General features: G+C 44.2%; 1 protein-coding gene across 2 annotated transcripts in view; it reads left to right on the forward strand.

Annotated features, from left to right (window-relative positions):
* EPAS1 (endothelial PAS domain protein 1) overlaps window positions 1-27,005 on the forward strand; it is a 125,332-nt gene that overhangs the window by 12,714 nt on the left and 85,613 nt on the right. The window contains exon 2 of one of the 2 annotated variants that reach the window (XM_033144902.1): window positions 3,237-3,293. The exons of the other annotated variant lie outside the window; for it this stretch is intronic. Within the exon in view, the coding sequence (XP_033000793.1) occupies window positions 3,237-3,293 (57 nt within the window). The remainder of the gene's footprint in view (window positions 1-3,236; window positions 3,294-27,005) is intronic. 2 annotated transcript variants of the gene reach the window in all.

The following is a 27,005-nucleotide window of genomic DNA, read 5'->3' on the forward strand; positions in this document are numbered from 1 at the left end:
TCTCGTTTGGCAAACTGTCCTCGTCGTGGTCAGCCTATAAAAAGGAAGAGGAGAATGCTCCAAGAGTTGCACCTTGACATCTTTCAGCCCCTCCTACTTCACTCCCCCCCCCCGGTTGGAATTTGGTGATGACTTTAGAAACAGCAGACTGTCCAGGCAGTGCTTTCCGCCCCCGAAGTTCTGATTATTCTGGGATTGAGTTCATTTGCATATGCAGCATATGCATATGCCTCCACTCTATTTCTTATATCTTTATTTCGACAAGAGTTACCAATAATTTGAGGAAGGGCCGTAGCTCAGTAGTAGAGTTCATGCTTTTAAATTTGTCTGTGACATAGTAGCATAGAGGAAAGAGAGTGAGGGAAATATTCAGAGGCTAGGTACTTTCTTTTCTTTGATAGGGTTCCTTCTTCAGGATAGCAATTTAAAATTCTAACACTTCTTTGCAAGATTGTTTTCATTTCTTGTTAAAAGCTAAAGGTTGCATTTCAGCTGGGTGGCAATCCTTTTTTTTTTTTAATAAGAAGTTTTATGGATTTTCAATGTACAGACACAATTACAAAGAGTTGTCGTCGTCCCCCTCCATCCCATCCCAAGAGATCTTTTGTTTAAAGCTCAGTATGTTTTACAGTTTACAGTATTTATGCAGTGAGTTCAGCGGAGCTTGAGCTTACTCCTTGGAAACCATGCATAGCATTGTGGTCATATTGACCCTAATAATTGAGTATTAGGTTGGAAACTGCTGCTCTTTGTTGTGTGCGCCTATGTATACACACGCGCGCGCACACACACACACTTAGGCTCCTCTAAATCTAAAAAAATAATAATCACAGAGGTTTACAACAATATCTATATGTAATAAAAACACATGCAAATTTAAAACCAGAGCCCATCAACTAACTAACTATTATGGAAAGATGTGTTCTTAATCGCTGGCATAAGCCTGGTGGCATAGAAAGGTTTTCAGCCAGCATTTGAAGGTCGAAACAGAAGGTGGAGTGATACCACTAAAGCTCTATTTCTTGTTGTTATCATGAGACTTGCAACGCAGGAGGCAACCAAGGACATCCCAGCAGATGATCTCCATGGGCAGAGCTGGGATATAAGGGTTTGGGGTTCCCTAAGGTACCCTGGACCCAAGTTCTCCAGGGCTTTGGAAATTAATGCCAATACCTTGAACCTGGCTCAGTAAGTAGGAGATCAGCTAGTATAATAATGGATCAACACAGCTGTGGCTTCTACCTGGGGATGCGGCTGTAGAGGCTGTCTTGCATGGACGACAGCAATGCCCTCTATGTGGGGGCTACCTTTGACGGTGACTCGGAAACTACAGCTAATCCAGAATGTGGCAGTTACACTAGCAACAGGGAGTTTTGCATTGTTTCAGTGGGAAGCTTGGATTCCAGGAGGTTAATCTTTTCGTCCCAAAATTGAGTAACCGAGCTGACAGATGAATCATGTGGGTGTAGCTTAAGGTATTCTAGAGCAGGCATGCTCATGCGCCTGTCGATGCAACTAGTGAAAGTCGCTTAGAAATTCCTTCCTAGCAAGTAAACTGGGGAGGGAAATCTCTGGTCCTCTGGATGTTGTTGGATTCCAACCTTCATCCCCCACAGCCAGCAGAGCCAATGGTGGGAGGTGTAGTTTAGCAGCAAATGGGGGCAGGCACAGATTCCTCATCCCTGCATTCAATTTTCATGTTAATTGTAGCTGCTGGAGCAAAGCATTGATTAAAATATTCCCACATTTATACCACTTTAAAAGTCACAGCTTTCCCCCAAAGAACCCTGGGAACTGTAGGTTACCCTCACAGAGCTACAGTTCCTGGCACCTGGTTTGCAGGTTTCAAAGCAACGTGCTTTAAATGTGCTGCTTGCATCACAGACATGAACAGGGTGCGTGATCTGCGTTCACTGGTGGCTTATTATCTGCAAAGCATCTCTTGCAAGTAGTCACTTGTAAGCAGAATATCTGAAGAAGTGTGCATGCACACGAAAGCTCATACCATGAACAAACTTATTTGGTCTCTAAGGTGCTACTGGAAGGAATTTTTTTTAATTTTTAATTTTGTTTTGACTATGGCAGACCAACATGGCTACCTACCTGTAGCTAGAATATCTCTTTGTTACTGATGTTTGTACCTAGCCCATATGAGCAAGTGATCTATTGTTGCTACTGCCTGAGAGCAGGGAAAAAGAAGCACGGCTATATGGTATAGTCTGCTCCAGAAACTTGTTGGGTGTAATTGGTAACTTTGACGGAGCTGGGTGTTACTTTATTTCCACCACCCTGGTATCCGTATTAATCCCACCCACTTCCTCTACTAAGTTCCACCCACTTCCTGCAACATGGCGATATGGTAAGACAGATTTCATGGCTTGTGCTTGCTAGTAGATTGGAAGAAGCCATTGCTTAAAACATAGAGACTTATTGCCAGCATGAAACCAGTGCAGGGCGATGGCACTTGTTTGAATGCTCTTCTTATCCATACCCGCCACCCTCACACCCTCCAAGTGTCCCTATTTTCCAGGGACGTCCTTGATTTAGAGAAGTCGTCCTGGTTTCTGATTTGATCCCGGAATGTCCCACTTTTCCTTAGGATGTCCCCATTTTCCTTGGATAAATATTGGAGGGTATGGAGTTACCTGAGCCATCTGAAGGCAATCCTGGGTTTGTTTGTTTTTTAATGTTTAATGTTTCATTCTGTTTTTTTATATATGTTGGAAGCTGCCCAGAGTAGCTGGGGCAACCCAGTAAGATGTGTGGGGTATAAATAGTAAAATTAACATTATGGAATGGGGCGTCCCTATTTTCATCGGAGAAATGTTGGAGGGTATGCACCCTGCCTTTAAAGACTGTTACATCATCATCTTCTTCTTCTTCTTTGACGATCACTTGTAGATGAGTAAGATTGTCTTCCATAAACACAGTTTTAACAGTGAGTCCGTAAGTGACTGTGGAGGACAATTCTGGATCCACACGTCCTTCCACAGTGGGGACATTGGTTTCCGGGTGGGAGTTGATCATGGTGAGGGTTTGCCAAAGGTGCCTTCCTCTTGCCTCATTTCTCCCTTTCGTCCTGAGTTCGAGTGTCTTCAAAGCCCATGACACCTTTGGTAAAGGCTGTTCTCTAATTGGTACTTTATAGAAAGAGTGCTTAAGCAACTTGAGATATTGCGGGGGGGGGGGGGGATGCACAGGGCAGGACTAAATGGGCTTCTCCTTGCATGTTACAGGGAGCAGAACAGTTTCCTGGAATCGAGCCCAGGGGAATTTGGGAAGTGCAGCAACAGGTAAGGAGAAGAGGCAGGAGGACTGGCACCTCTCCTCTGGGGGGATGGCAATCGTTGAGAGGTGTTGTAACGGTTAGCTTGTAACTTGGGTCACATCCGCCACACCACACATTTAAAGTACTCTTAAAGGTAAAGGGACTCCTGACCATTAGGTCCAGTCGTGTCCGACTCTGGGGTTTTGGTGCTCATCTCACTTTATTGGCTGAGGGAGCCGGCGTACAGCTTCCGGGTCATGTGGCCAGCATGACAAAGCCGCTTCTGGCGAACCAGAGCAGCGCACGGAAATGCTGTTTACCTTCCCGCCGGAGCGGTACCTATTTATCTACTTGCACTTTTTGACGTGCTTTCGAACTGCTAGGTGGGCAGAAGCTGGGACCGAGCAACGGGAGCTCACATCATCGTAGGGATTCGAACCGCCGACCTTCTGATCAGCAAGCCCTAGGCTCTGTGGTTTAACCCACAGCACCACCCGCACTTGTTAACTGTCATGGAGAATCCTGGGAACTGTAGCTTGGTAAGGGTGCTGGGAACTGTCGGTCTGTGACGCTGTGAGGTCATCGCTCTTACCAAGCTACAGTTCTGAAGGTTCTTTGAACATTAAAGTGGTATAAGAGTGGTTTAAATGTATGGAGTGGCTGTGACCTCACAGTTTCCTAGTACTGTAATTCTAGTACAGTATAACAGAATCTGGAGCGGTTCCAGCTGAGGTTTATAAGAAAAGCAGGTGGAGATGCATAGTGTTGCGAACCGGGCCACTGCTCCTCTGGAGAGGTGAGAGCAGCTGCAGTGTTCTGAGCTGTAGGGTATTTCAGAAGCGACCCATGTAAAGATAAGTATGGGCACCTCTTGGGAAAGTCTTGCTTGTTTGTGCTGCAGCCAGAGCCCCAGTTTGGAATGGAAACGTTGCCATGGATGAGCTTACCTAACGCCGTGATTAATCCAGCCCAGGGTTACACCTGTTCTCATTAAGAGCACAAAGTCTTTGCCTACCTCCAAGCTCCAAATCAGCCAGTTCAGTTTTTTGTTTTTTTTTTTTGCGAAAGCAAAAGGCCATCCAGTTGAATGAAGATGAGGATTGTCACATAGAAGGACCCAATAGCACTTCATTTTTAAGTGTTCTAGAATGTACAATTTGTGCACTTGGCGTCTCGACAAACATTTGCTGCCTGAGATAAAAGGAAGTCTGAAGGTCATATTTTTAAGAGGTTCTGAAGTAGTTTCCGTAAATGCAATTTTGTCACAGTTAAGCAAGATGGCTTGCATTTGATTTTGCTGCTGATTAGGTTAGATGTACATAATTGTAGCAGTAAGTGGCACATGTTCACTGGGCTTTTAATTTTAAATAACATGCTGCTTATTTTCACTCTTGTTTTGTATGGAAAAATCACAGGCTGATCCTTGAACTATCCTATATCCAGATAACATTATCAACAAATCTCCTAACCACGTGTATTCACAATTAGATTACCCTCCACGTAAAAAAAACAAAAAAAACCTTGAAGCTATCAATCCCATTCTTTTTCACAGTATTTTTAAGATCCTGGAGGTGCACTGAAAATACCATTTTATTTTGTTTATGTAGACTTAAAAAGATGCAAAGCCCTCAATACAAACTCAAAATACAGCTTTCTTTAACTTTGGAAAATACGAATAAAGTACTTTCTGTTTACCATGTCACAGCTAATTATTAATATGCTTTGATTTGCACAGCAGCATAATTTTCTCTCTCACTTTGGTGGCATAGAAGATGCTAAAATATAGTTGGTGGACATGGTGACCATAACAGTAGTCAAATAGCAGCAAAAAGGCACGGCAGGTAGGGGATAACGAAAAATTAAGGAGAGCATAACAAATATGTAAATTGATGCCATAAACAGTGTATGATGCATTATATGGTGTGGTGGTTAAGAGCGGTAGACTAGTAATCTGGTGAACCGGGTTCGCGTCTCCGCTCCTCCACATGCAGCTGCTGGGTGACCTTGGGCTAGTCACACTTCTTTGAAGTCTCTCAGCCCCACTCACCTCACAGAGTGTTTGTTGTGGGGGAGGAAGGGAAAGGAGAATGTTAGCCGCTTTGAGACTCCTTCGGGTAGTGATAAAGCGGGATATCAATTCCAAACTCTTCTATCTATCTATCTATCTATCTATCTATCTAATCTGATTTATCATTGTCAGCATGGAATATTGCAAAACTCAGCTTGGCTATATAAACATCTGCCAACACATTTAACATACATTAATTAAAAGCATGGTTGAAAAATTCAAAGTCCAACGATCCCACAGTGCCCAGGTATTATGAGTCTGCAGGGAGAGCATAATATTTGTATGCCCACTTCTCAAAATGCCAATGGCAGGCCCAAGCCATTTTGATGCCTGAGAAGAAGAGTTCAGTTGCTTTTCTGAGCCATGCTAGCCACCCGTTGACACAGGCATGTGCAGGAAATTTGCATATCAGTCATTGTTGTCCCCTCCCATGGGCCAATATGTTTTAAATACTTATGGACAAAGCTGGTTGCATGAACAAGTATGGGAACTATGCTACCTGTTAATTTTGTTTATTGCAGGGGATGTAGTTTTTAAATATATATATATATATATATCTGGCTGCTGATGGAAACAAAATGGCGGTGGATTAGATTTGGGTTTTTTTTTAAAAAGAAATTTATTAAAGATTTTCATGAATTACAAAAGAAGGGGCAATGTCTCTTTTTCATTATATTACACACACACACACACACACACAGAGAGAGAGAGAGAGAGAGAGAGAGAGAGAGAGAGAGAGAGAGAATAGCATTATCAAGGTACATGGTGCTTTACAAAGAACAGATGACAGGTCCCTACTCTGGTGTTTAGAGCCTAAAGCACAAAAAGGGAAATGGGAAAATGAAAGTATGGGATAGATTATATGGTTACTTCCATTACAGGTTCCATCTAGCAAGGCACTCCCTATATTCTCATACCCTCCAACTGCCTCCAAAATGCCAGGAGGATCACGAAAGCCCTTAAGCCATCATGGCTTCTCACTTTTGCATGCAGAGTCCCAAATTCCCAAGGATGTTTTCCCTTTAGTACAGTGTTTCAACGTGTTACTGGAAGTTCAGATCTGTGCATCCCTCTAACACATTTCTTATATCTATGCCTTCCTTCCCCCTCACTCAATATGGCGCCACTTCCTGCTTTTTTTAATGAAAACAAGATATGGGCCACTTGAATGCCTGTTAGAAAGCTTTTCACCATTTCCCCGTTCCTCAGTCTCTCAAAAAAGAAAGTGGTGGGTAGGGGAACAAAGGGGGGCAGAGCCAGTTATGAGGGGCGCTGAGGGGTCATGGGCACTGTAGAGCGGCCATTACGATCACTTGGCTCTGGCTTGCTTCATTCAGCTGTGGCGTCGGCATCCCTGCCCCAGCCTCGTTTTCATCCGAGGATGTTGGAGGGTATGTGTTATGTATTAAGTTTGACTGCAGTACTCATTCTGGCCACTTGGGGCTGCAGTTCTCACTCTGCCCACCGTGGCTGCAGTCCTCACTCTAGTCCACAACATGCAAATGAAGGATTGAGAGTGCCGTTCACGGATTGGGTAGCTAGAGGGAGTTTGTTACTGTTGCAAGTTACTTAGTACTATACAAGCCAGGCGGCTAAGCTGTTGTTCAGTCCAGGACTCAGAGCTGAAATAAAGAGCTGGTTGTTTTAAGAGCTGTGTCTTTCATCCATCTTTCCCACTATTTAACAGTATGTATTTTCCGATGTGAAGATCATAGAAGCTGAACAGTTCCAGTGGAAATTGCCGTTGTTCACTTATTCATCCTATGCCTGGAATGGAAACCATCCTGTGAGTGTGTTTGGGATTCATGGTCCACAAATGATATGCGATGGATGAGGTTTCTCCCACTGCCACCACCTCCAATTTGCTTTGTGCTTCCTTAGCGTTGAAATGAATGGGGCGGAGTAACGTAAAGGCAACCGGATTTACACAATTAATCCTGTAAATCAAGTGATTTTGCCCTGCAGTGGGCAGCAAGACGTAGAACATAAACAGCGGAATGGAAGCAGTGCTGCCTGGCAGAGTAGGATGGAAAACAATGTCTTGCAGAGTAGGATGGAAAACAATGTCTTGTCATGCACCCCAGGCTCCGCTCCAGTTTCTGTCCCAAAACAAAAGTAGTGTCTGCAATATACGAAAAGAACAGAACAGAACCAGTTTGCCTGTTTATACATACCTTGTTGGTCATTTGTCAACATTGATGCCTGAAAGTGGAATTAAGGGGGTGGGCATGTTTCTTTCTAGGTACCGAATCTGGCATAAAATTGGGAAGACAAACAAGGGAATCCATAGGTTCACTGATGCTAATAAAAGGTATATTGTTTGGACAACCGTTTTCCAAAATAAGCTTTGCAACACGCCTATCACATTTTAATTTATTATTTTACTGTAACGCCCCTTCACATGTTTGTATGCAAAAGGTGGCGTGGAAATACCTCAAAGAAACTAACAAACAAGTGAGCCAACTAACTCTAGCGACAAAAAAGCCATGCCTTGCCTTGCAACTTGGAAGTGACTCTTACCTACCATGGGTGAGTAAGCAAGAGGCTGCTTACAAATGTAGCGCTAAACACTTTATGCAAGTTTGTGTGTTTTAATTAGTAAAAAGAAAATAAAAGAAAATAAAAGAATGTTAGGTTTGGCTGTATTAATAGGTTCCAGTTCATATTTCAGCATTTTAATTGTTATGCTACAGGAACTTTTGTTATTATTAGCTATCTAAAGTGTTTGCAAGAGTGTTTTTGCTGTCACTAATAAACAGTGATGTTTGAATTCAAATAATCCTTTCTATTGTGCCTCAGTGTTGCCCTGAGCTGTTGCATAATGGGAAGCATTAAGTGTGCTAGAAATAAGCACAACAGCAGCTTTCCTCTTTATGTGGACATGTACAAACCTGAAGGGGGGAGAAATAAGCAGAAGACTAGGTGGAAATTTAATACTGGTGTGTTGTAAACTTTCATTTCCCATGCAGTTGCTAACCACAAAGAGACCCTTCTCAGAGCCTTCTCTAAATAACCAAAATGGCAGCACAAAATCCTGCTGTGCTGACGAAGCTGTTCCCATGTGTGTGTGTGTAAATTTATTTATTTGTTGACAGTAATGCCTTCACGTAACAGAAGAGTAGTGTTCAACCCACATGGCTACATCCTCCTTCAGTGAATGCTCTGGTTGTCACTTTTGTGAGAGATGACTCTGCGCCAGCCATTTTCTCTGGGAGATCAAGAAAAGCTTTGGCTCGTCAAGTGACTCTTCACCCTCACATTCCTTGTACTTGTAAAACCTCAGTGGTACATTGCCTGGTTCAAGCTTTCCATTTTTAAAACCAGTTTTAGGCTGAAAATGAGCCCCATGCCCCCACATGCTCCTTCTTCGCCATTCTCTTTCTCTCTTTCCCTCACACGCATCATTTTGGTGAAGGTAATCTGGGTTTCTTAAATACTTGTTCCCCATGACATCAATACTGGGAAGCTGTGGTTTACAGGCCTCCAACAAACCACAATATAAAACTGTGATACATATGTCTAAATCAGGCCATTCTGTGAGGTAACAGCAAACCCATCTTTTCATCTTTGATATAAAATAGTCCCTCTAAAATTGATGAATCTTTATTGAAAGCCTCCATCTTCTTTAATGAAGGAGAAATGAAAACTATATTGGGTTTTAGTTTCCAGTCCTACAACTTTGTCTTGGTTTAGATTTGACGGCCTTCCTTGGATAGACTTCTCTTGTCCTGACTAAAGTTATATAACCCAAATTCCCGTTTTGGGCCAATTAATACCAATTATGGCAATGGCTTATAATTACTGGGAAGGTGTGGTAAAAGTGTGAGGCGTACATTATCTGGCAATCCTCTGTGTTAACTTTTCCTGCCACCCCACCCCATCGTGTCTCCATAGGTAAGCTGTACCTACTGAGCAGCATGCAATTTTCAATGGGTTTTACGTCAGATCTGAATGTAACCTTTATGCTATAGCATCTATATAGAGATTGAATACCATTGGAAACAATTGGCTACGTAAGCTTCAAGGGATTAATGTGCAATTAATGCATCTTGCGGTTGACAGATCTATAGTTGTGGTAGATAATGGACATCGTTTGTTGTTGTCGTGCTGGATCTGCCAAATGCGGCGGACAATGTAGGTAAAATGATATCTTGATTCAGTTGATAAGAGTTGTACTTAACAGCAGAAGTTGCTTCTGTGAGTGGCAACTCTTGCTGATTTAATCACATTGACATTCTGAATGCATCTTGGCACTTGTGCACTAAGGTGAGTTTCAAGAGCCCTTTTATTGGGGAGTGAGGGTGGATTGGCATCGTTTCCAAAACAAGCACTGATCCAATTATTTTCCCCAAGGTGGCTTACCCAAGCAACCAGTCCAAAGAAAAAGAACACCAGTTGCTCATGTGTGCTGAAATATATTTGTGTCCTATTCATCTATATAAAGGATGGGGAACCCGTGACCCTCCCAGATGTTTTTGGATTACAGCACCCATCATCCCGGACCATTGGCTATGCTGGATGGGGTTTATGAGATTTGGGGTCCAACAACATCTGGAGGGCTATTCTGCAAAGAAAATTAAATTGTTAGTGATTAAAAAATTCAATTTTTGACATTTAAATGTATGCACGTCAGGCAGAAATCTGCGGGAGGAATCCAACATAGTGCTATGACATAGTTGCATTGGTTGCTGAGTGGATCGACACGCCTTCTAAAGACTTAACAAAACTGGATTGAATAAATACGAGCTGATTATCTGGCTTTAAATGGAACCACAAGACTCTTCTAACATGTGCGGTTCCATCTTGGATTGACTTCCACTTAACCAGAGATTTGGGTGGAGGGAGGGCAATGACAGAGAGACGAATAGTGGAAATGTCATGAAAACTTTCCCCAGTAGATATTATACAGCTGAGGCCGTGATTATAACCATACAGATTTTTAGGCATACCTTAAGTACCGTATCGACCCGAATATAAGCCGCACCCGCAAATAAGCCGCACCTTTAAAATTGAAAGGGGGGGAGAAAGAAAAAACAAAAAGGGCTTATATTCGAGCCAATAAAATATTACCTTTTATTCTTCAAAGTTCTTTATGTTGATGCAAATTACTGGGGTTTTTGGGTGGGTGGAGGGGCCATCTTGCTCAACTAAGACCAAACTCGGAACGTCTTTGTTCTTCTTTGCTTCAGCTTAGATCAAAGAAAATCCTAACATTTATACAAGTATTTCATGAAGATACTTTTATTTATTTTTTAAGTAACACCTAGGAGACAGGCTATAATTTTATGCTTGCAGCACCCTGCCCGGTTCATATTCATCTTGAGTTTTGTTTGTTTGTTTTAAATCAGATACTGCATTTTAATTTTAATTTTTTTTACCAAGGAGCTCAGAGCAGTTAGAATGGTTTCTCTCCCCACTTTTACACTTAAAGCAATCTTGCGAGGTAGGTTAGAGGGGAGAGACAGAAAAAAGTGAGCGACTGGCCAAAACTTGCTCAGTGAACTTCACGGTTGAGTTGGAATTTGAAACCAGAGCTAGACCCACATTGCAACACCTTGTGTTTGCAAGGCAGGGCTTTACTATAATTATTTGCAAACACAATTGCTGCTCATCGGATACCATGTGTGGAATTCCACGCTGTAAGTTCCTTGTTGATAACCCAAGTCCATGTTGCATGCCACTGGGAAGCACAGTGAAAAGCGAGAAGATCTACATGGCATTTGAAAAGTCTTCTTTAAAACCTAGGTCTGTGCATGAGCATATGTACACATGTTCAGGCAGTTGGGCACAGACAATGGATGTACCCCACTATCCAGCCTTTCTGAACTACCCTAGCTCTATATTGGAGAAATAGACATTAGGCTTGGGAGAGCCATCTCATTTTTCTTTACTAGAATTCTGAGATCCACTAACTGGATGCTCGTACAGAAGGCATAATAAACTTAGATTTAAAGAATTCTGAGCCCAGGAATTTGTTTTGTGTAGCAGAACTGAATGGAGATCACACAAAAATCCATTTCTGGCTATCCCAAACTATGCTCAGTTCAGCAGTGTAATTTAGGGTGGTAGTGAAGAGTTATATATCCCAACTGATTTCCATGGGTATATGGGCTTTTCAGGATGTTTCTGACCTAAGCACTGACCAAACCCAAAAGTTCAGGAAGGTTGACACCTCATGTGCCTTTAGACTTTAAACATTACCGTATTTTTCGCTCCATAGGACGCACCGGACCATAGGGCGCACCTCATTTTTAGAGGAGGAAACAAGGAAAAAAAATATTTTTTCTTGTTTTCCTCCTCTAAAAGCCCTGGGTTTGTGTGTGTGTGTGTGTGTATTTTTGAGGATCAGCTAAAAGTTTTGCAGCTTTTTTGCAAGGGGAAAAGCCCTGGCTTTTTTGAGGACCAGCTAAAAGTTTTGCAGCTGTTTTTACAAAGGCAAAAGGCCTTTTTTTTAAAAGGATCAGCTAAAGGTTTTGCAGCTTTTTTTTGCAAAGGGGGAAAAGCAAAGCTCCTTTTGCAAAGGGGGAAAAGCAAAGAGGAAAAGCCCCATTTTTATGGGGTTTAACTCACATTTCTGAAAAATCTTAAGGGAGCTGTTTCTACTGTTTCCAGTCAGATAATCTAATCAGCCAGTCACATGTCCTGCGGAAACAACCAACCTCCCTCTGCAGCACATTCAACAAAGGAGGGCGTGGCAAGAGGGCGGGGCTGAAAGGGAGCCGGGACTCTTATCTCTCTCCTGATCTCTTGCTGATCAGCTGCTGAGCGGGTCCTTTCAACACTCCCTTTTCTCTTTGTAAAATAAAAAGCACAATCTGCTTTTGGCCCCTGGACAATTCAGCTCCAGGGATCACCATTCGCTCCATAAGACGCACAGATATTTTCCCTTACTTTCTAGGAGGAAAAAAGTGCGTCTTATGCAGCAAAAAATACGGTATGTCTTCATATGCCTCAAAGCAGGTCATTGACTCCTGAACTTAATCCAACGAGAATAGAATGAAATAGAAAATTCTTGAATAATAACACTTCTTTTCTAGTAACACACACCTCCCTTTTTATTACCATGCCATAAAATATATTTTAAGAGGAGCTGTAACATCTTGTTCTAATAACAAAAAAACTCTCTATTATATGTCAGCCTTTCAAGTGACCTTCTTCCATGTTGCTGTGATAATAACCTTTTATTGATGGAAATACCAATTTACTGTCGGTAACTGATTTATAATGCTACTGGCCATTCTGAGATGGTTTCCCAAGACCAATGAACCCTACAGCATCTTTTACCAAGTTGTCAATAACAAGGAAATCACTGGTAATGGGATGTTTCAGAGTAAAATTATGGCAACAGAGTTTTTAGATACGGCATTTTGAATTTGAAGATGTTTGAGGTTTTCTTGATACCAGGGGCGTAGGGAGCCGCTTTGCCGGCAGGGGTGACAAATGCGGGGGCACCTCCCTGGGGGCGGGGCGCCGCTCCCTAGTGCGCGTGTGCCCTGATGTCACAGTGCATGCGCAGCATCCCAGGTGGACTGCGCATGTGCGGACATGCGCAGTCCACCCATGATGGTGGGCGTGAGCGGCCGGCACCCCTCCCAACCGTGCGATGGCACGGCAAGTTTTCAGGCTGCAGCGCGCAAACAGCAGCACAGACGCTGTGCTGCTATTCGCACGCTGCAGCCTTAAAACTTGCCGCGCGCCAGCAGCGCCGATCACGGGGGCAGGGTGCCGCCCTGAGTGTCACCCCCCCAGGGCGGTACCCGGGGCGGCCCGCCCCCTGCCCCCTGCCCCGCCCCTGCTTGATACATTGACTGCAGTGCTGATTATCCTTAGATCAGCATTAACAGGAGTCGCATCAGTTGCACCTTTGCTTTTCTTTGTGTCTACATTGTTAGCTTAATTTCCCCTCCCCAAAAAATGGTTGTAAACATGCATTCCGTGGAGAAAGTAGCATGTCAGAATATGCTTTCATGGCCCAAGATTAGTTAGTATTTTAAATCTGCTCAATGCAGATTTGGTGAGTCCAGTACTGCTATGACAACAGCTTGCTACGAACAGCCTCGTCCCCCCTTTCCATCACATACTGGATTTTAAAAAATTGTTTGGAAAGTAATTGGAAGTGCACTGTGAGCGTGTGGAAGATTATAATTCTAAACACCACATCAGTAATTGTCTCTTTCGTAAGAAATGGGACTCAGCATGGTCACTGGAGAGAAGCAAGTTTAATTCTCAGTTCAGCCATGAACTGATTGCCCAGTTATAATCGTCGCCACCACATTTCCCATAAATACATTGTTCTCAGAGTGGCTCTCAGAAAATAAAGTAATGTAACAACACGTGTTGATAATAAAAAAAGAGCCACAAAGCATAACAACGCCAATGCATTGCAATATAGCATCGTTGAACTATCCCTTAACATTTAATTTTAAAGCACATCAAAAGTTTAAATAAGCATAAAACACAAAAAAGCATAAAGTAGACCAATTAATAATGTCACTAGTTAACACCAGCACTGTACACATATTAAGCAGTGGTTAAGAAGAGGGAGATTTACAACAGCCAACAAGATCTAACTACCATTTGCAAGAACCCCAAGGCAGACTTAAATGGAATTAAGAACAGAAGAAAAGCCCTGCTGTGTTAGACCAAGGCTTGTCTAGTCAATCACCTGTAAATATTTTGAGGTATTTGGAAATGGGACTTAAAAAAAAATCAAAATCTATCAATCACTATTCCCCTCCCCACCCCACCCCCTGCCATGGTATAATGCAGGCATGTCCAAAGTCCGTTTTGGGGACCGTTTCAATTTAATCTGGCCCCTGTGGCAGTATATGTCCTGGGGTAAAATCCTTTAAAAAGCTCAACAACTCCCATCCTAAAAAACATTGATCGGCCCTCACGCATGTTGACTTCATCAAATCTGGCCCACTTTGAAAAAAGTTTGGGCACCCCCGGTATAATGTATTTAGGTGTATGTTTTTAAATGGAAATTGCTTGGAGACCACTTAGGTAACAAGTGACTAACAAGGTTACAACCACTACTATTACTAATATCCTGGGTGGAACAACGGAGCCAAGTCTAGTCCAGGAGCAATATCTTTTGGACTCCAAACCGCTGACCTGAAAGGATAAAAAGAAGTGATGTGAATATACTGTCTCTGTGAAAAGGGGATGCGGAAGCGTTCCAACTTGGGAAGTGGGATACCGCCTCCCCCCTTCCTCCCTTCTGGATGCAGTCATCCCAGAAAAGCTTGTTGCTGACCGGTAAACCTCCGAAAGATTATGTATTTGCGCAAGGGGACACGTTTTCAGCACCGTCCCAAATGGTGTTATTTTTGCAAGGTGGTGTCGAGGAAGCTAATACATTAGCTGGGTTCACTTTGGGTGAAGTTTTGGGACAGGGGTAGGCAAAGTCACAGGGAAAGTGGGAAGTTACTGCAAAAAAAGAAAGAAAGAAAGAAAGAAAGAAAGAATGTTTTTTTTTTTTTTACTCTGGCACTTATGATAGCTAAGGGCTGGAGAAGAAACAATTAGCAAAGCGGTTGCCAGAGCGGTTGTTATTGTCATTTCTCACAAATACTGAATGAGCACCCACCCTCTCTCCTGTCCCTCCCACCCACCCACACAAAAAAGAGAGAGCTGTTGGCAAAGAGAGGGAGGGAGACCTGAGTTTAATCTGATTTCCGTCAGGTACGCAACGTTCTGGAGTACAGCCCACTGGCAAAAACATGTGTAGCATTATCCTCAGCAGCACCAGGAATGTTTTCTGGTTGGTTTGGCGCCAGCAACCGAGGCCTGCTTGTTAGCTGGAGTTCACACAGACTCCTTGCCAGGCCTGCGCAGAATACTGTCTCCTCTGACTTCCTGTGGTCTTGCATAATGTTTCCTCGCTGCTGGTTATAGCTGTGTGTGTTAGGTCCAGCCACACCGCTCTCCAACGTCACACATTTCAGAGGCGTGGTGGTGTTGCAAACACTGGCCCAAGCGCGTGTCCTCACCTGAGGTGCTTACCTGAGGGTCACTTGGGGAGACTGCCTTGCCAGTGGTATGGCTCGTGCTGATGGTTGCAGTTTGAAGCTCTGAGTCAGAAGTTGGGAAATGTGTATGATGTGCTTTGGGCCGTTGAAATATACTCAGAGTCAAGTGTGAATTTCATGCTCTTTATTCAGCCCATAGTAGCAAGGAATGAGTCTTTCCCCAAAGCGTCTGCTATATATACATTATTTACACAATGGGCCCCACATGATTGGCTAATTCCAGGCTACTCCTGTAGGCCAATCAGGTTGAGGATTCACTTCCTCCAGGAGCCTGATTGGCTGCTCTTGCAGGCCAATCAGGTCGCTGATTCACTTCTACCTGGAGCTGGATTGGGTGGCTCCTGCGGACCAATCAGACTGCTGCAATGCTGCATTCTGGATCCTATTGGTGTAGTGGTTAAGAGTGGTAGACTCGTAATCTGGTGAACCGGGTTCGTGTCTCTGCTCCTCCACATGCAGCTGCTGGGTGACCTTGGGCTAGTCACACTTCTTTGAAGTCTCTCAGCCCCACTCACCTCACAGAGTGTTTGTTCCAAACACTTCTTCTTCTTCTTCTTCTTCAATCCAAACTCTTCTTCTTCTTCTTCTTCTTCTTCTTCTTCTTCTTCTTCTTCTTCTCGGACCAATCAGGCTGCTGCATTCTGGATCCTATTGTTTTAGGATTCAGCTCAGTACATAACAGCCATAGAAGTGTGCATTCAAGCCCAAGGCAAAGTTGAAGCAACCAGGCCGAATCAACCAGAAAAAGGTATCTGGTAGAGAAGACTTAGATGGCTTTAATTCTGTTTTGCTGTAGTTATGTCCTTGGCACATACATATATACATAGCTAAGCAATATCCAGTGGTACCTTGGTTTTCAAGCATCTCAGAAGCCAAATGTTTCGGTTTTTGAACTCCGAAGACCCAGAAGTGAATGCTTCCGTTTTCGAACGCGCCTCAGAAGTTGAACAGCTTCTGAGGCGCGTTTCTCAGTTTTCTCAATTCAATTTGCTGACCGCCCATTGCACCTCAGTTGTCGAACATTTTGGAAGCCGAACAGTCTTCTGGAACGGATTACGTTTGATAACTGAGGTACCACTCTATTTTGCTCTCACGTGTGGAAATCCAACAGTGCTTTTAGAGAAGCAGAAAAACAGACTAGCCAATCATTCTTTCCCAGGTGAAGGATTCCACCATAAGAGTTTAAGAAGAGCCCACTGAATCAAGCCAATGGTCCAATAGCCCAGCATCCTTTTCTCACAGTGGACAACCAGATGCCCGTGGGAAGCCTGCAATCGGGATTCGAACACAAGAGCACTCTTCTCTCCTGTGGTTTTCAGCAACTGGTCTTCAGAAGTATTGTTGCCCCTGGCTATCGGCCACATGCGACCAAGTGAAGATGCCCAGGTGCCAGGATGTCGCCTGAGGTCTCCACCGTCTGGAGGTGCATGGTTGGGCATCCCTGGAGCACTGGTTTGTTTTCAAACACTAGCAACACATCCCGTAGAATTCTATCCAGTATATTTTATCTGCACAATCAGAATGAATTTCAGGAACCAAAAAGTCATATTGGAAAATACGACTTTTGAGCTGCCTGGTCCCCAAATATCAACTAGGCAGTCCGATTTGGCCACTGCAACCCTGGTTTAAGGAGCCATTTGGTGCCTAACTTGTATATACCTGAATTTCTAACACTGGCTGCCTCCAACTGTGGAGGAGGAGCATAGTCATCGTGGTTAATAGCCATTGATAGCACTCCCCACTGTGAATTTGTCTAATCCTCTTAAAGCCATCCAAGTTAGTGACCATCACCACCTCCTGTGGGAACAATGACCGTTCCCCACATTAAATGGGGAGCAGCTTTTGCTTGGTTGCGCGCAGCCCCCTTGGATCCCAGAGCGGCCCCTGCCTTCCCCAGGCTCGATACCTGTGGTCTCCGCCTACCTCAGCCAGCGCCCAATCCCGCCTGGGGGAGGCGTTGCCAGGGGGATTGGCCAGGTAAGGAGAGGGACCACCCAGCCCACACAATAGAAGGCGTAGCTTACCTGGGAAACAGCAGTCAGGCTCCAGAGCTTCTCCCACCCTCCACTCCCTCAATTAACTCTTAATTTTGCAGGTTAACCTCATCTCCACAGGTACGCAGGTGCTGCCTTGTCAAGGCAACTGCTGAAGGGCCAGAAAGGAATTTCCCTGCATTGGCAGGTTTCGCCTTTCCTGTAGTAAAACGTCACAACTTTGGCGGTTTCAGGCCTTGGGCGGAATCCTTTAGTCATCTTCCTAAATGGGGGAGGTGGTGGTGACCCCACGCTTCCAGTGCGGCGGCGATACCAGGGTTCCCCATTAAAGGGGTCTTGGGGGGAGGCATTGACCATACGCCGAGAGGTTGTCATTGTCCTCCCCCTCCAGCGACGGCGAACGGGGGGGCGGGCTCTCTGCTTGAACATATGTTCTCCAGAGCCAGCCCAATCCCCACACATTCTGGATAACCCTGAAGTTTCCCAGATCCACGGCTGGGGGCTGGGAAGGATAAATGCCCAATGCCTGAGCCAAGGTCTCCCTACATCTGAATCTTAATAAAGTTGTGGCCAATTTTAATCCCATAGCACGTTGTCTTGTGTCATTATTCCACTCAGGGGTCGCCTGGGGTTTGGGGGACTCCGCCTGTCCATGCAAATGCCATAGTTTAACTAAGTGCTTCGCAAAGAGGTCCTTTCTTTTATCTGTCCTGAATATTCCAACTTGTGTTTTATTCATTAGATTTATTTTTTATTTATATTTCGAGGTAACTGAAATCAGGATTGATTTAGTTTTTCTTAAATTTATAGCATCATCTGCCTGCTTCCTCAGAAGTAAGCAGGTTCAGTGTGGTTTGTTGCCAAGTAAATATGCAAGGAATTAAGGTTTGTTTTTGCTGTGTTTCTATTGATTTAACGATGGTGGCTTGGTTTTTATGGTTTCTGTAAACCTGTATTGACGCCACCGTTGAATAAAAATATGGCCTGTATGTTTTTAAAAAATACCAACGAAGCATTATTTTCTCTCTTCCCCACACAAACACACCTCTTAGGCTCATTAAAATCACAAAGTTCCTGGTTCCCAACCTGAGAAAGAGCCAGCTTGGAAGAACTACGGATGAAGAGGCTGTGGTGCAAATAAGGGCTTGGATGGTTATGAAATCTACAGAGCACCTAATATAGCACTACTCAAATGTAAACAATAGGCTTTGGGCACCTAAGCTGGATAGGTAGGAACTAGAGGCTCTGTTCCGAAGGTCAGCTCCTCGAGTGGCACCCAGTTGTATCCAAACATAGACGGAAACCTCCTTCTTTATCTAAGGAACAATCACGCAAAATTTGGTGACAATATCTTAAGAGGTGTGCAAATACAGCATGAGCAAGCACTTCCCCAAAGCACATAATGGAGTGTATTGCTGTTGTTTGTTTGTTTGTTTGTTTGTTCAGAGCCAGTGTGGTGTAGTGTTTAAGAGCGGTAGACTTGTAATCTGGGGAACCGGATTCGCGTCTCCGCTCCTCCACATGCAGCTGCTGGGTGACCTTGGGCTAGTCACACTTCTCTGAAGTCTCTCAGCCCCACTCACCTCATAGAATCATAGACTCATAGAATCATAGAGTTGGAAGTGACCACAAGGGCCATCCAGTCCAACCCCCTGCCAAGCAGGAAACACCATCAAACACCTCACAGAGTGTTTGTTGTGGGGGAGGAAGGGAAAGGAGAATGTTAGCTGCTTTGAGACTCTTTCAGGTAGTGATAAAGCGGGATATCAAATCCAAACTCTCTCTCCTCCTTAAACTGGGAACCTATGCTGAAGAGTGGCTTATAAGTTCTGTAAACAAATGCTGTACAGTTGTACCTTGGAAGCTGAACGCCTTGGCTCCTGAGCAAATCGGCTCCCAAACAATCGAAACCCGGAAGTTAGTGTTCTGGTTTTCAAACGATTTTCGGAAGCTGGACGCCCGGTGCAGCTTTCACGGCTTCCGATTGGCTGCAGCCATTATGGGGAACAAAGGAAGTGGATCTGTGCGAGACAGCAAAGGGGTGGGCCCCATTCCCCAACTCTCAGTTAGTTAGAAGGACTAGGCCAGAGTTGAGAGCAGAGAGTCTGAGAGCAGCAAACTGGGAACCCAGAGAGAGCGATGTTTGATCCAAGGCTTCAGCTATGGGGGAAGCAAAGGCTTCTTGGGGGTGTTAATGCTGTGAACACCTCCATCATAGTTTCAGGTTGTATATATGTGTGAATAAACCATATATTTGCTGTGCCTCATTCCAAAAGGAAACCTGAGCCCTGGCTGGAACCCGGCTTAGAATCTTGCACTGCTCTGAGATTGGCGTATTGTGAAACAGTGTGTTCATACTGGAGAATGTTTGTGTATTGATGTTTGGTTATGTTGGGTCATGCAGAGCCAGGTTTAGGAAAGATTCCCAAAGAAGATATAGGGTGGCCATGTGGCCTACTTTCAGGAGACAGGGATGGAAAACCTGTGGCCGTCCATATGTTGTTGGTTTGGGATGATGTGAGTTACACCTGGAGGTCCGCATGTTCTCTGCTCTTGCTTTGTTCAAAGGGCTGCCCAATCCATGTATCCATGTCTGCTTTAAAGGAACACGAGCATAAGAAGGAGAAAAGAGGCCTTGAAGTTGCCCATCAACTGCTGGCACTGGGACAGCAAATTAAGCAGGTCACAGTTTTCCTCATTGTGGTGCAATGCATTGTGTTCCTATTTTAATGATTATAATCATTATAATAGGTAAAGGGACCCCTGACCATTACGTCCAGTCATGTCCAACTCTGGGGTTGTGTCGCTCATCTTGCATTAATGGCCGAGGGAGCCGGCGTACAGCTTCCAGGTCATGTGGCCAGCATGACTAAGCCACTCTGGCGAACCAGAACAGCGCACGGAAATGCCGTTTACCTTCCCGCCGGAGCGGTACCTATTTATCTACTTGCACTTTGCCGTGCTTTCGAACTGCTAGGTGGGCAGGAGCAGGGACCGAGCAACGGGAGCTCACCCTGTTGCGGGGATTCGAACCGCCAACCTTCTCATCAGCAAGCCCTAGGCTCTGTGGTTAACAGTCGTTAACAGGTTTTCCACACCTATCAGCCAATCACCCATTCCCACCACCCTTCTGAGTAATACCTCTCCTCACTCCCTCACTATATATAAGGGTCTGGTGACTTCTGTTTCAGTGTATCTGAAGAAGTGTGCATGCACACGAAAGCTCATACCAAGAACAAACTTAGTTGGTCTCTAAGGTGCTACTGGAAGGAATTTTTTTTAGTTTTTATTTTGTTTTGACTATGGCAGACCAACGCGGCTACCTACCTGTAACTCCCTAGAGAAGTTAGACTAGCTCCCTTCTTGTCTCCCCGCTGGCAGGTGAAGATTTAGTTGTTCCAACAGGCTTTTGAGAACTGACTAGTTTTAATGAAAGGGCTGGTGGTGCCACACTGTTCGTATTGTAATTATTTGCATGGTTTTAGTAGATTTTATATATGTGCATAGTTTTACTTCTAACAATATTTAATTGTTTTTTAATGATTTCCCCCCGTTTTTAGCGGTTCTCTCTCATGCATGCTGTCTTGAGTCCCTTCAGGGGAAAAGGTGGAGTGTAAATGAATAAATGATATTAATAAATTCTAGATTTGCATCTATACATCTGTAGATATGTATACATAGATATATAGATATGTATGTATGTATATATAAATATAGATATGTATATATAGATATGTATAGACCTCTTTTTCTCCCCCTCTTTCTGTACAAATATGTTTTTCTAAACTTGGATAGAATATTCAGGCTTCCAATCTGACATAGGGTTTGTGAGTGTTTGGGTTTCGTTTCGTTTTGTTTCTGACTCACGTGTGATCTCTATTTAGATTAGCACGTGGCCACGCAAAGTAATCTGCTTTCCAACATGGGGAAACACCCTTCTCCTGACTTATGTAACTTCAGTGCTGCACTTTACGCCCGTTCCAGCTAGCAAAGCCGTCTGATCTCAGCAGAGAAAGAAGCGCTGGAGCAACATCTCGGAGGGAGCTCCTTGTTTATGTCACTTAGCTGTTCTTGTGGTGCAGAGATACTTCTGCCTGCCAGAAGCATGTTTAGGGCAGATAAGTCTATATCTAAAGGTGCCTGTGCTCGGAGATAAAAGAGAGTTGATTGCTAAATGCTGGAAGCTTTCTGCTCTGTATGCTGGTATCCTCTCACTGCCAGGGGTGCCAAGTTGAATAAAATTGTGTGTGTGTGTGTTTGTGTGTGTGTGTGTGCCAGATAAGCCTTGTCCCACATATTTGATCACATGATGCAATGCATGCACACTGTCTGAATGGCAATGCCCATCAACTTGGGGGAGGCTCACCCCCCCTCAAATATTTTATTGGGGAGGCCAAAGATCCCTCGGCCCCTAGGAGTTGGCTTCTATGCTCACTGCTGAAGTTCTTGTTTCATCTTCAGTGTAACTTTCAAAGGCAAAATGTGTGGAAAATCCTAGCAGGTTCCCTCTCCGGCCCATGCACTGAATTTTAAGCCAGGGTTCATTGAAGTTTAGGCCCATGATCTGTATGGAGTCTTGCATCAATGCTGTTTCACACTCTCCAGTGCTTCAGAGGCCAGGGCCAGACATTTGGGCACCATAGGTGAACCCCAAATGGTGCCTCCCTTCCAGGGAAGAAGGGGAAAGTGGAGATCGGGAACAAGTGTGGGGAGTGAAGATCTACATGGGGAGCAAAGGTGGGGTAATCAAATCAACCCTAGCCAGCTGTTGAAGTGGAACTTCTGGAGCAGAGCCAGTGGGCTCTTAGCAATGTTTGCAGCAGAGCCACCAGGAATCACCTATTATTGATAGGAATTGAATCAGATCTCTCCCCCATTCCAAGCGAAATAGCACTCAGGCCAGTGATTAACCGAGGCTCTGAAACCTTATTCGATTGAGATGCTTCATCTTTATGTCATTGATTCAAAGCAAAGCACACTCTTTCCTACAAGTAAGCATACTAGTTCTCCCCCCCCTCTAATTGCAGCAAGACATTTGCTGACCACAACTTTGATTCCATCTCTCTCATACAGGAAGGATTACAGAGATAAGATATGCCACCTAAAAGCATTATACTCTCAGGAAATGGGGATCACAGAATCATAGAATTGTAAAGTTGGAAGGGACCGGATGGATGGGGATAATAATAATAATAATAATAATAATAATAATAATAATAATATTTATTATTTGTACCCCGCCCATCTGGCTGGATTTCCCCAGCCACTCTGGGCGGCTTCCAACAAAAATCAGATACAAAAATATTACACATTAAAAACTTCCCTGAAAAGGGCTGCCTTCAGGTATTTTCTGAATGTCAGGTAGTTATTTATCTCCTTGACCTCTGATGGGAGGGCGTTCCACAGGGCGGGTGCCACTACCGAGAAGGTTCTCTGCCTGGTTCCCTGTAGCTTTGCTTCTCGCAGTGAGGGAACCGCCAGAAGGCCCTCGGCACTGGATCTCAGTGTCCGGGCTGAATGATGGGGGTGGAGACTGTACAGCCTGGATTTGATATCCCACTTTATCACTACCTGAAGAAGTCTCAAAGCGGCTAGCATTCTCCTTTCCCTTCCTCCCCCACAACAAACACTCTGTGAGGTGAGTGGGGCTGAGAGACTTGAAGTGTGACTAGCCCAAGGTCAACCAGCAGCTGCATGTGGAGGAGCGGAGACGCGAACCCAGTTCACCAGATTACGAGTCTACCGCTCTTAACCACTACACCACATCACCTGAGCGCTTTTGGGGTGTACTGCTCATGTGATTTACCATCACATAGTGTGTTACATTAGTGACACATATGCCCAGTGCTTTTTTTCTAAAAAAATAAAAAAAATGTTTAGGGGTACTCTCATTTTGACTCAAGAAAATCACCATTTTATAGTTCAAATCGGGAAAAACGTTTAGGGGTATGTGTACCCATGCATCCCCCCAGAAAAAAGCACTGCATATACCCCTCTCTCCACTTACGTAGGGTTTGAGAGCCTACTCCACACCCCTAGGCTTCCCCCGTGATGCAGAACATACAGATTTGCCCCTCCGTGCATTGCTTATGGGTTGTTGTTGATGACAACTTTCTAAGCTCACTCAGCTTACAAATGAATGAACTTGGAAGTTTGGGGAACCCTGAAAGCCTCTGTGATCAGGATCATAGCGTTCTCCCCGTCTTTGTATCAGATTGCCTGACGATATGATCTGTGCTGCAGCAACTCCTCTGCGTTTCGTCATCAGAGTTGGGGTGGGGGGAACTGACACCTGAAACAGCCCTGAAAGGGGAGCGGGGAAGCCTAGAGGAGAGATTGGAGTTATTTCAGAGGAACCAGACCCTTAGGATTAAAGTCAGAACTCCAATTCCTGTCGAAATCTTGCCTTATAATAGCAGCCTACTCCACAAGGCCTTACAAATGAATGAGACAAGAGGCTCTAAATCCTCTGGGATGCTGTAACTGCTATGCAAAGAATTACTCATTAAAATGACTTAAATGGGAATTAAGGACTTCCAGAGGAGTGTGACTTCTGACTACCTCAGCTGTGCAACAGTCAGTTGGGACATTCCTGTTCTAATCTTCCTCGAAGGGCGGTGAGGTTGGCAGAACGGAGAGAAGGTTAAGTTGCATTACAGAGAGGTGCTTGGTTTTTTTTCCAGCCAACACCAAACAACATTACTGGTTGTTGCAAAACATTTCGGCAAAGAGAGAATCTAAAGATCCCGCATGTATAGAAGCGACAGAGAAACAAGGCCACTGGTTCTTTTTGCATGTGTGAAACGGCGTGCCTCCTTTTTATGGTTTGCTTCCGCCAAAGTTTTTTTGGGAGCTTCTTGCAAGAGAGTGTAGGGTTTTATAGAGCAATATGCTAATCAGCTCAAAGAGCAAAGAAAGCATGAGCTCTGTTTCCGAGAAGGAAAAAGAATTGTGCTCTGCAGTCAAATTATGTACAAACAGCTTCAAGTCTACTTTGTGACTGTTTCTGCTTACATGTAAACCAAGACCGAAGCTCTTGTTTCTCTATAAGCAGCCCTCTCCAGTGAACAAACTTATCTGCTAAAAAATTCTTAGGCTCAAATAGGTGCAGAAGGAAGAGGCTATAGGCCTACCTAACATGGGTTGAAAATAGAAGCAAGAAGCTTCTAGCTTTTGTGTATGTACTAAAGCTGGGCTGAATATCTGCCTCACCTTTGGTGGGACCATTTTGTTCCCCATAAAAGTGTGTGTGTGTGAGGAATGTTGTGACTTTCAGAGGTTGCAAGCAAACACGATTAAGTTTTGGGGGCAGGGGGCAGGTCTTACCTGTACAAGGTGACCAAGGCTTTCCTCCCCACTTTCTGTCTTTCAACAATAACCAAAAGTTGTGGTCATTTCACAAAAGGTGGCTTGGCTGCACTCAGCAACCCAGATGCATTATGGGTGTGGCATCATTGTGATCCAGGAATGCAGCCATGATGCTACTTGAAGTTATGACAATCCTTTTTGTCTTGGGGGAGAGGCCTTCTTCAAAAAGAAAAGTAAGAGACAGAAATCTTATGCAATTTTATATTGAAAGATAGGAATCCCAAATCCATTCTTTGGGGGATTCATTCATTCATTCATTCATTTTATTTGCTGCACCCCTGAGAGCAGCGAAAAGTTCTGGGCCCAGTATTTTGGCCCACAACAACTACATCACTAGCTCACCTCACCCATAAACAGTTCTTCTCTTAAAGTCTTTATTATTTACAAGTTGCATAACGCAGCTGCTCTACATATAGAATAAGAAGCAGAACTACCGGTATATGCAGATCTCTGCTCCCTTCAGCCATCTGGCCAGAGTGGCAGGCTTTCACACATTCTGGCAGCCACACTGACCAACACTGAGTGCCTCACCCTCCACCGCATCTCTCCCCTGATAAAGACACCTGTAGCCAGTCAGATGTTTCAGGCATGTCTCAAGGATATGCCTCAATGCCGTGCTTCAAGGCTCATTTCAAGTTTATTTTGGCAATGCACCAACATGCAGGGAAACTGCCAAGCAGGACCCGGGCACAAGAGTGCCCTCCCCTCCAATCCATCCATCCATCACACACACAGCACTATCAGAAGTGCTGAGTCGTATGCCTCCATATAAATTCTTCTGGGGAGATTTTCTGTTGAGTTCAGGGCCAGCTTGTAATCTGGTGAACCCGGTTCACCAGATTACGAGTCTACCACTACACCACACTGGCAGCAGTTCTTAGAGTTACAGTTCTCAAAACAATCAGCTCATGTTTGTTAGGACTGAGGCAAACCATAAGCTTGGGTTTACACTCAACATTAAGTGAAATCATGGTTTATAAGCAGGTAGCACTGCAGGAGCAGGGGAGGAGTGAAGCAGCCACAATTTTCGCTCTGGGTTCCTGGCACAGTTGCTTGTCCCTGCTAAACCGTAATTTGGCTTAGGGTTATGAAATGGGCCACTGTCTGAAGTTGAACAAGCAGTAATCACTTTCTCAAAAAAAATTGCACTTGCTGATGCATTCCAACAGAACCGCTCTTCAAAAGGATTTATAAGGCTGAACTCCATTTCCCCCATCGAGAAACCGAGGCCAACACTGTTGCTTCCTCCTGTGCCTAAATGCCGTACATTCTTTGGCCCTTTTGGCGTGATTTAAGTATTGCCCGTGGCAAATCACATCTTGACAAACTGGAAAACTGGGCATGTAATGCTTTTCATGCTTAACAATATAGCACTAATTGATCTTGTTCTCGATCTACAAAATGCTAAGCAAACTCGGCTTAATTAATTCTTCCACCACTACCCAGCCAGCATCAAGTGTTAAGAATTATTAAATGGAGCAATCCGGGGAGCAAGATTAGAGATCTGTCTGGAATTCCTGTCCGGAAAGAGATGTGTGTTTACCTCTTTCTCCTATTGAGATCAGTAGAGTTTGTGAGCTTAAATTTGACTGGATTATGCTGATTGGCAAGCAGTCCTGCACACATCTACAGCTTGGTAGTAATGTATCTCTACACAAAAGATAGTTCCACTGAGATCACTGGGACTTGCTACTTACATAGTTATAGAGAGGATCTGATTTGTTTACGGCAGTCACAGGACAATGAACATTAATCTGATTTGCTTGTGGTGTGTCTTTCCATTAACCGTTTGTTCACCCCACACCTTTCAATGACTTTCCCTGTCACTTTCCTAACTGAAAAGGGTCTACGGCTTTTCTTAAGTGGATTTGTTGCACGAGGCAGGCAGGGTGCTTAAATCTTCTTTAAATGCACAAAGCAAAACATCCGGTATGTGTCTGAATCCCTCCCACAAAACAGTGGCAGTCTGGAGGCACCCTGTGTTTCTTTTTGGCGTAACTCATATCTGGGGCCTAAGGAAGGAGGGAATGGCTGCATGTTGCTATCTCATGGGAGAAGGAATCCTGCACTTGCATTTCAAAATCAAAATTTCAGTTTCTCAGGAAGCTGAATTATTCCCCACCCCATAAGATTTTATTTAAGCTTTTTCATAATACAGCAAGATAAAAGAAACCAATCTAAACAAAAACAAAAACAGAGAGAGAAAGAAAGAGAAAAGAAGATAGAGTCCTCTTTTAAAGGTAGCTTTTAACCTGCAGAAAGTGGTGGACCCC

This window comes from Lacerta agilis, chromosome 3 (assembly GCF_009819535.1).
Source record: "Lacerta agilis isolate rLacAgi1 chromosome 3, rLacAgi1.pri, whole genome shotgun sequence".
Taxonomy (NCBI): Eukaryota; Metazoa; Chordata; class Lepidosauria; order Squamata; family Lacertidae; genus Lacerta; species Lacerta agilis.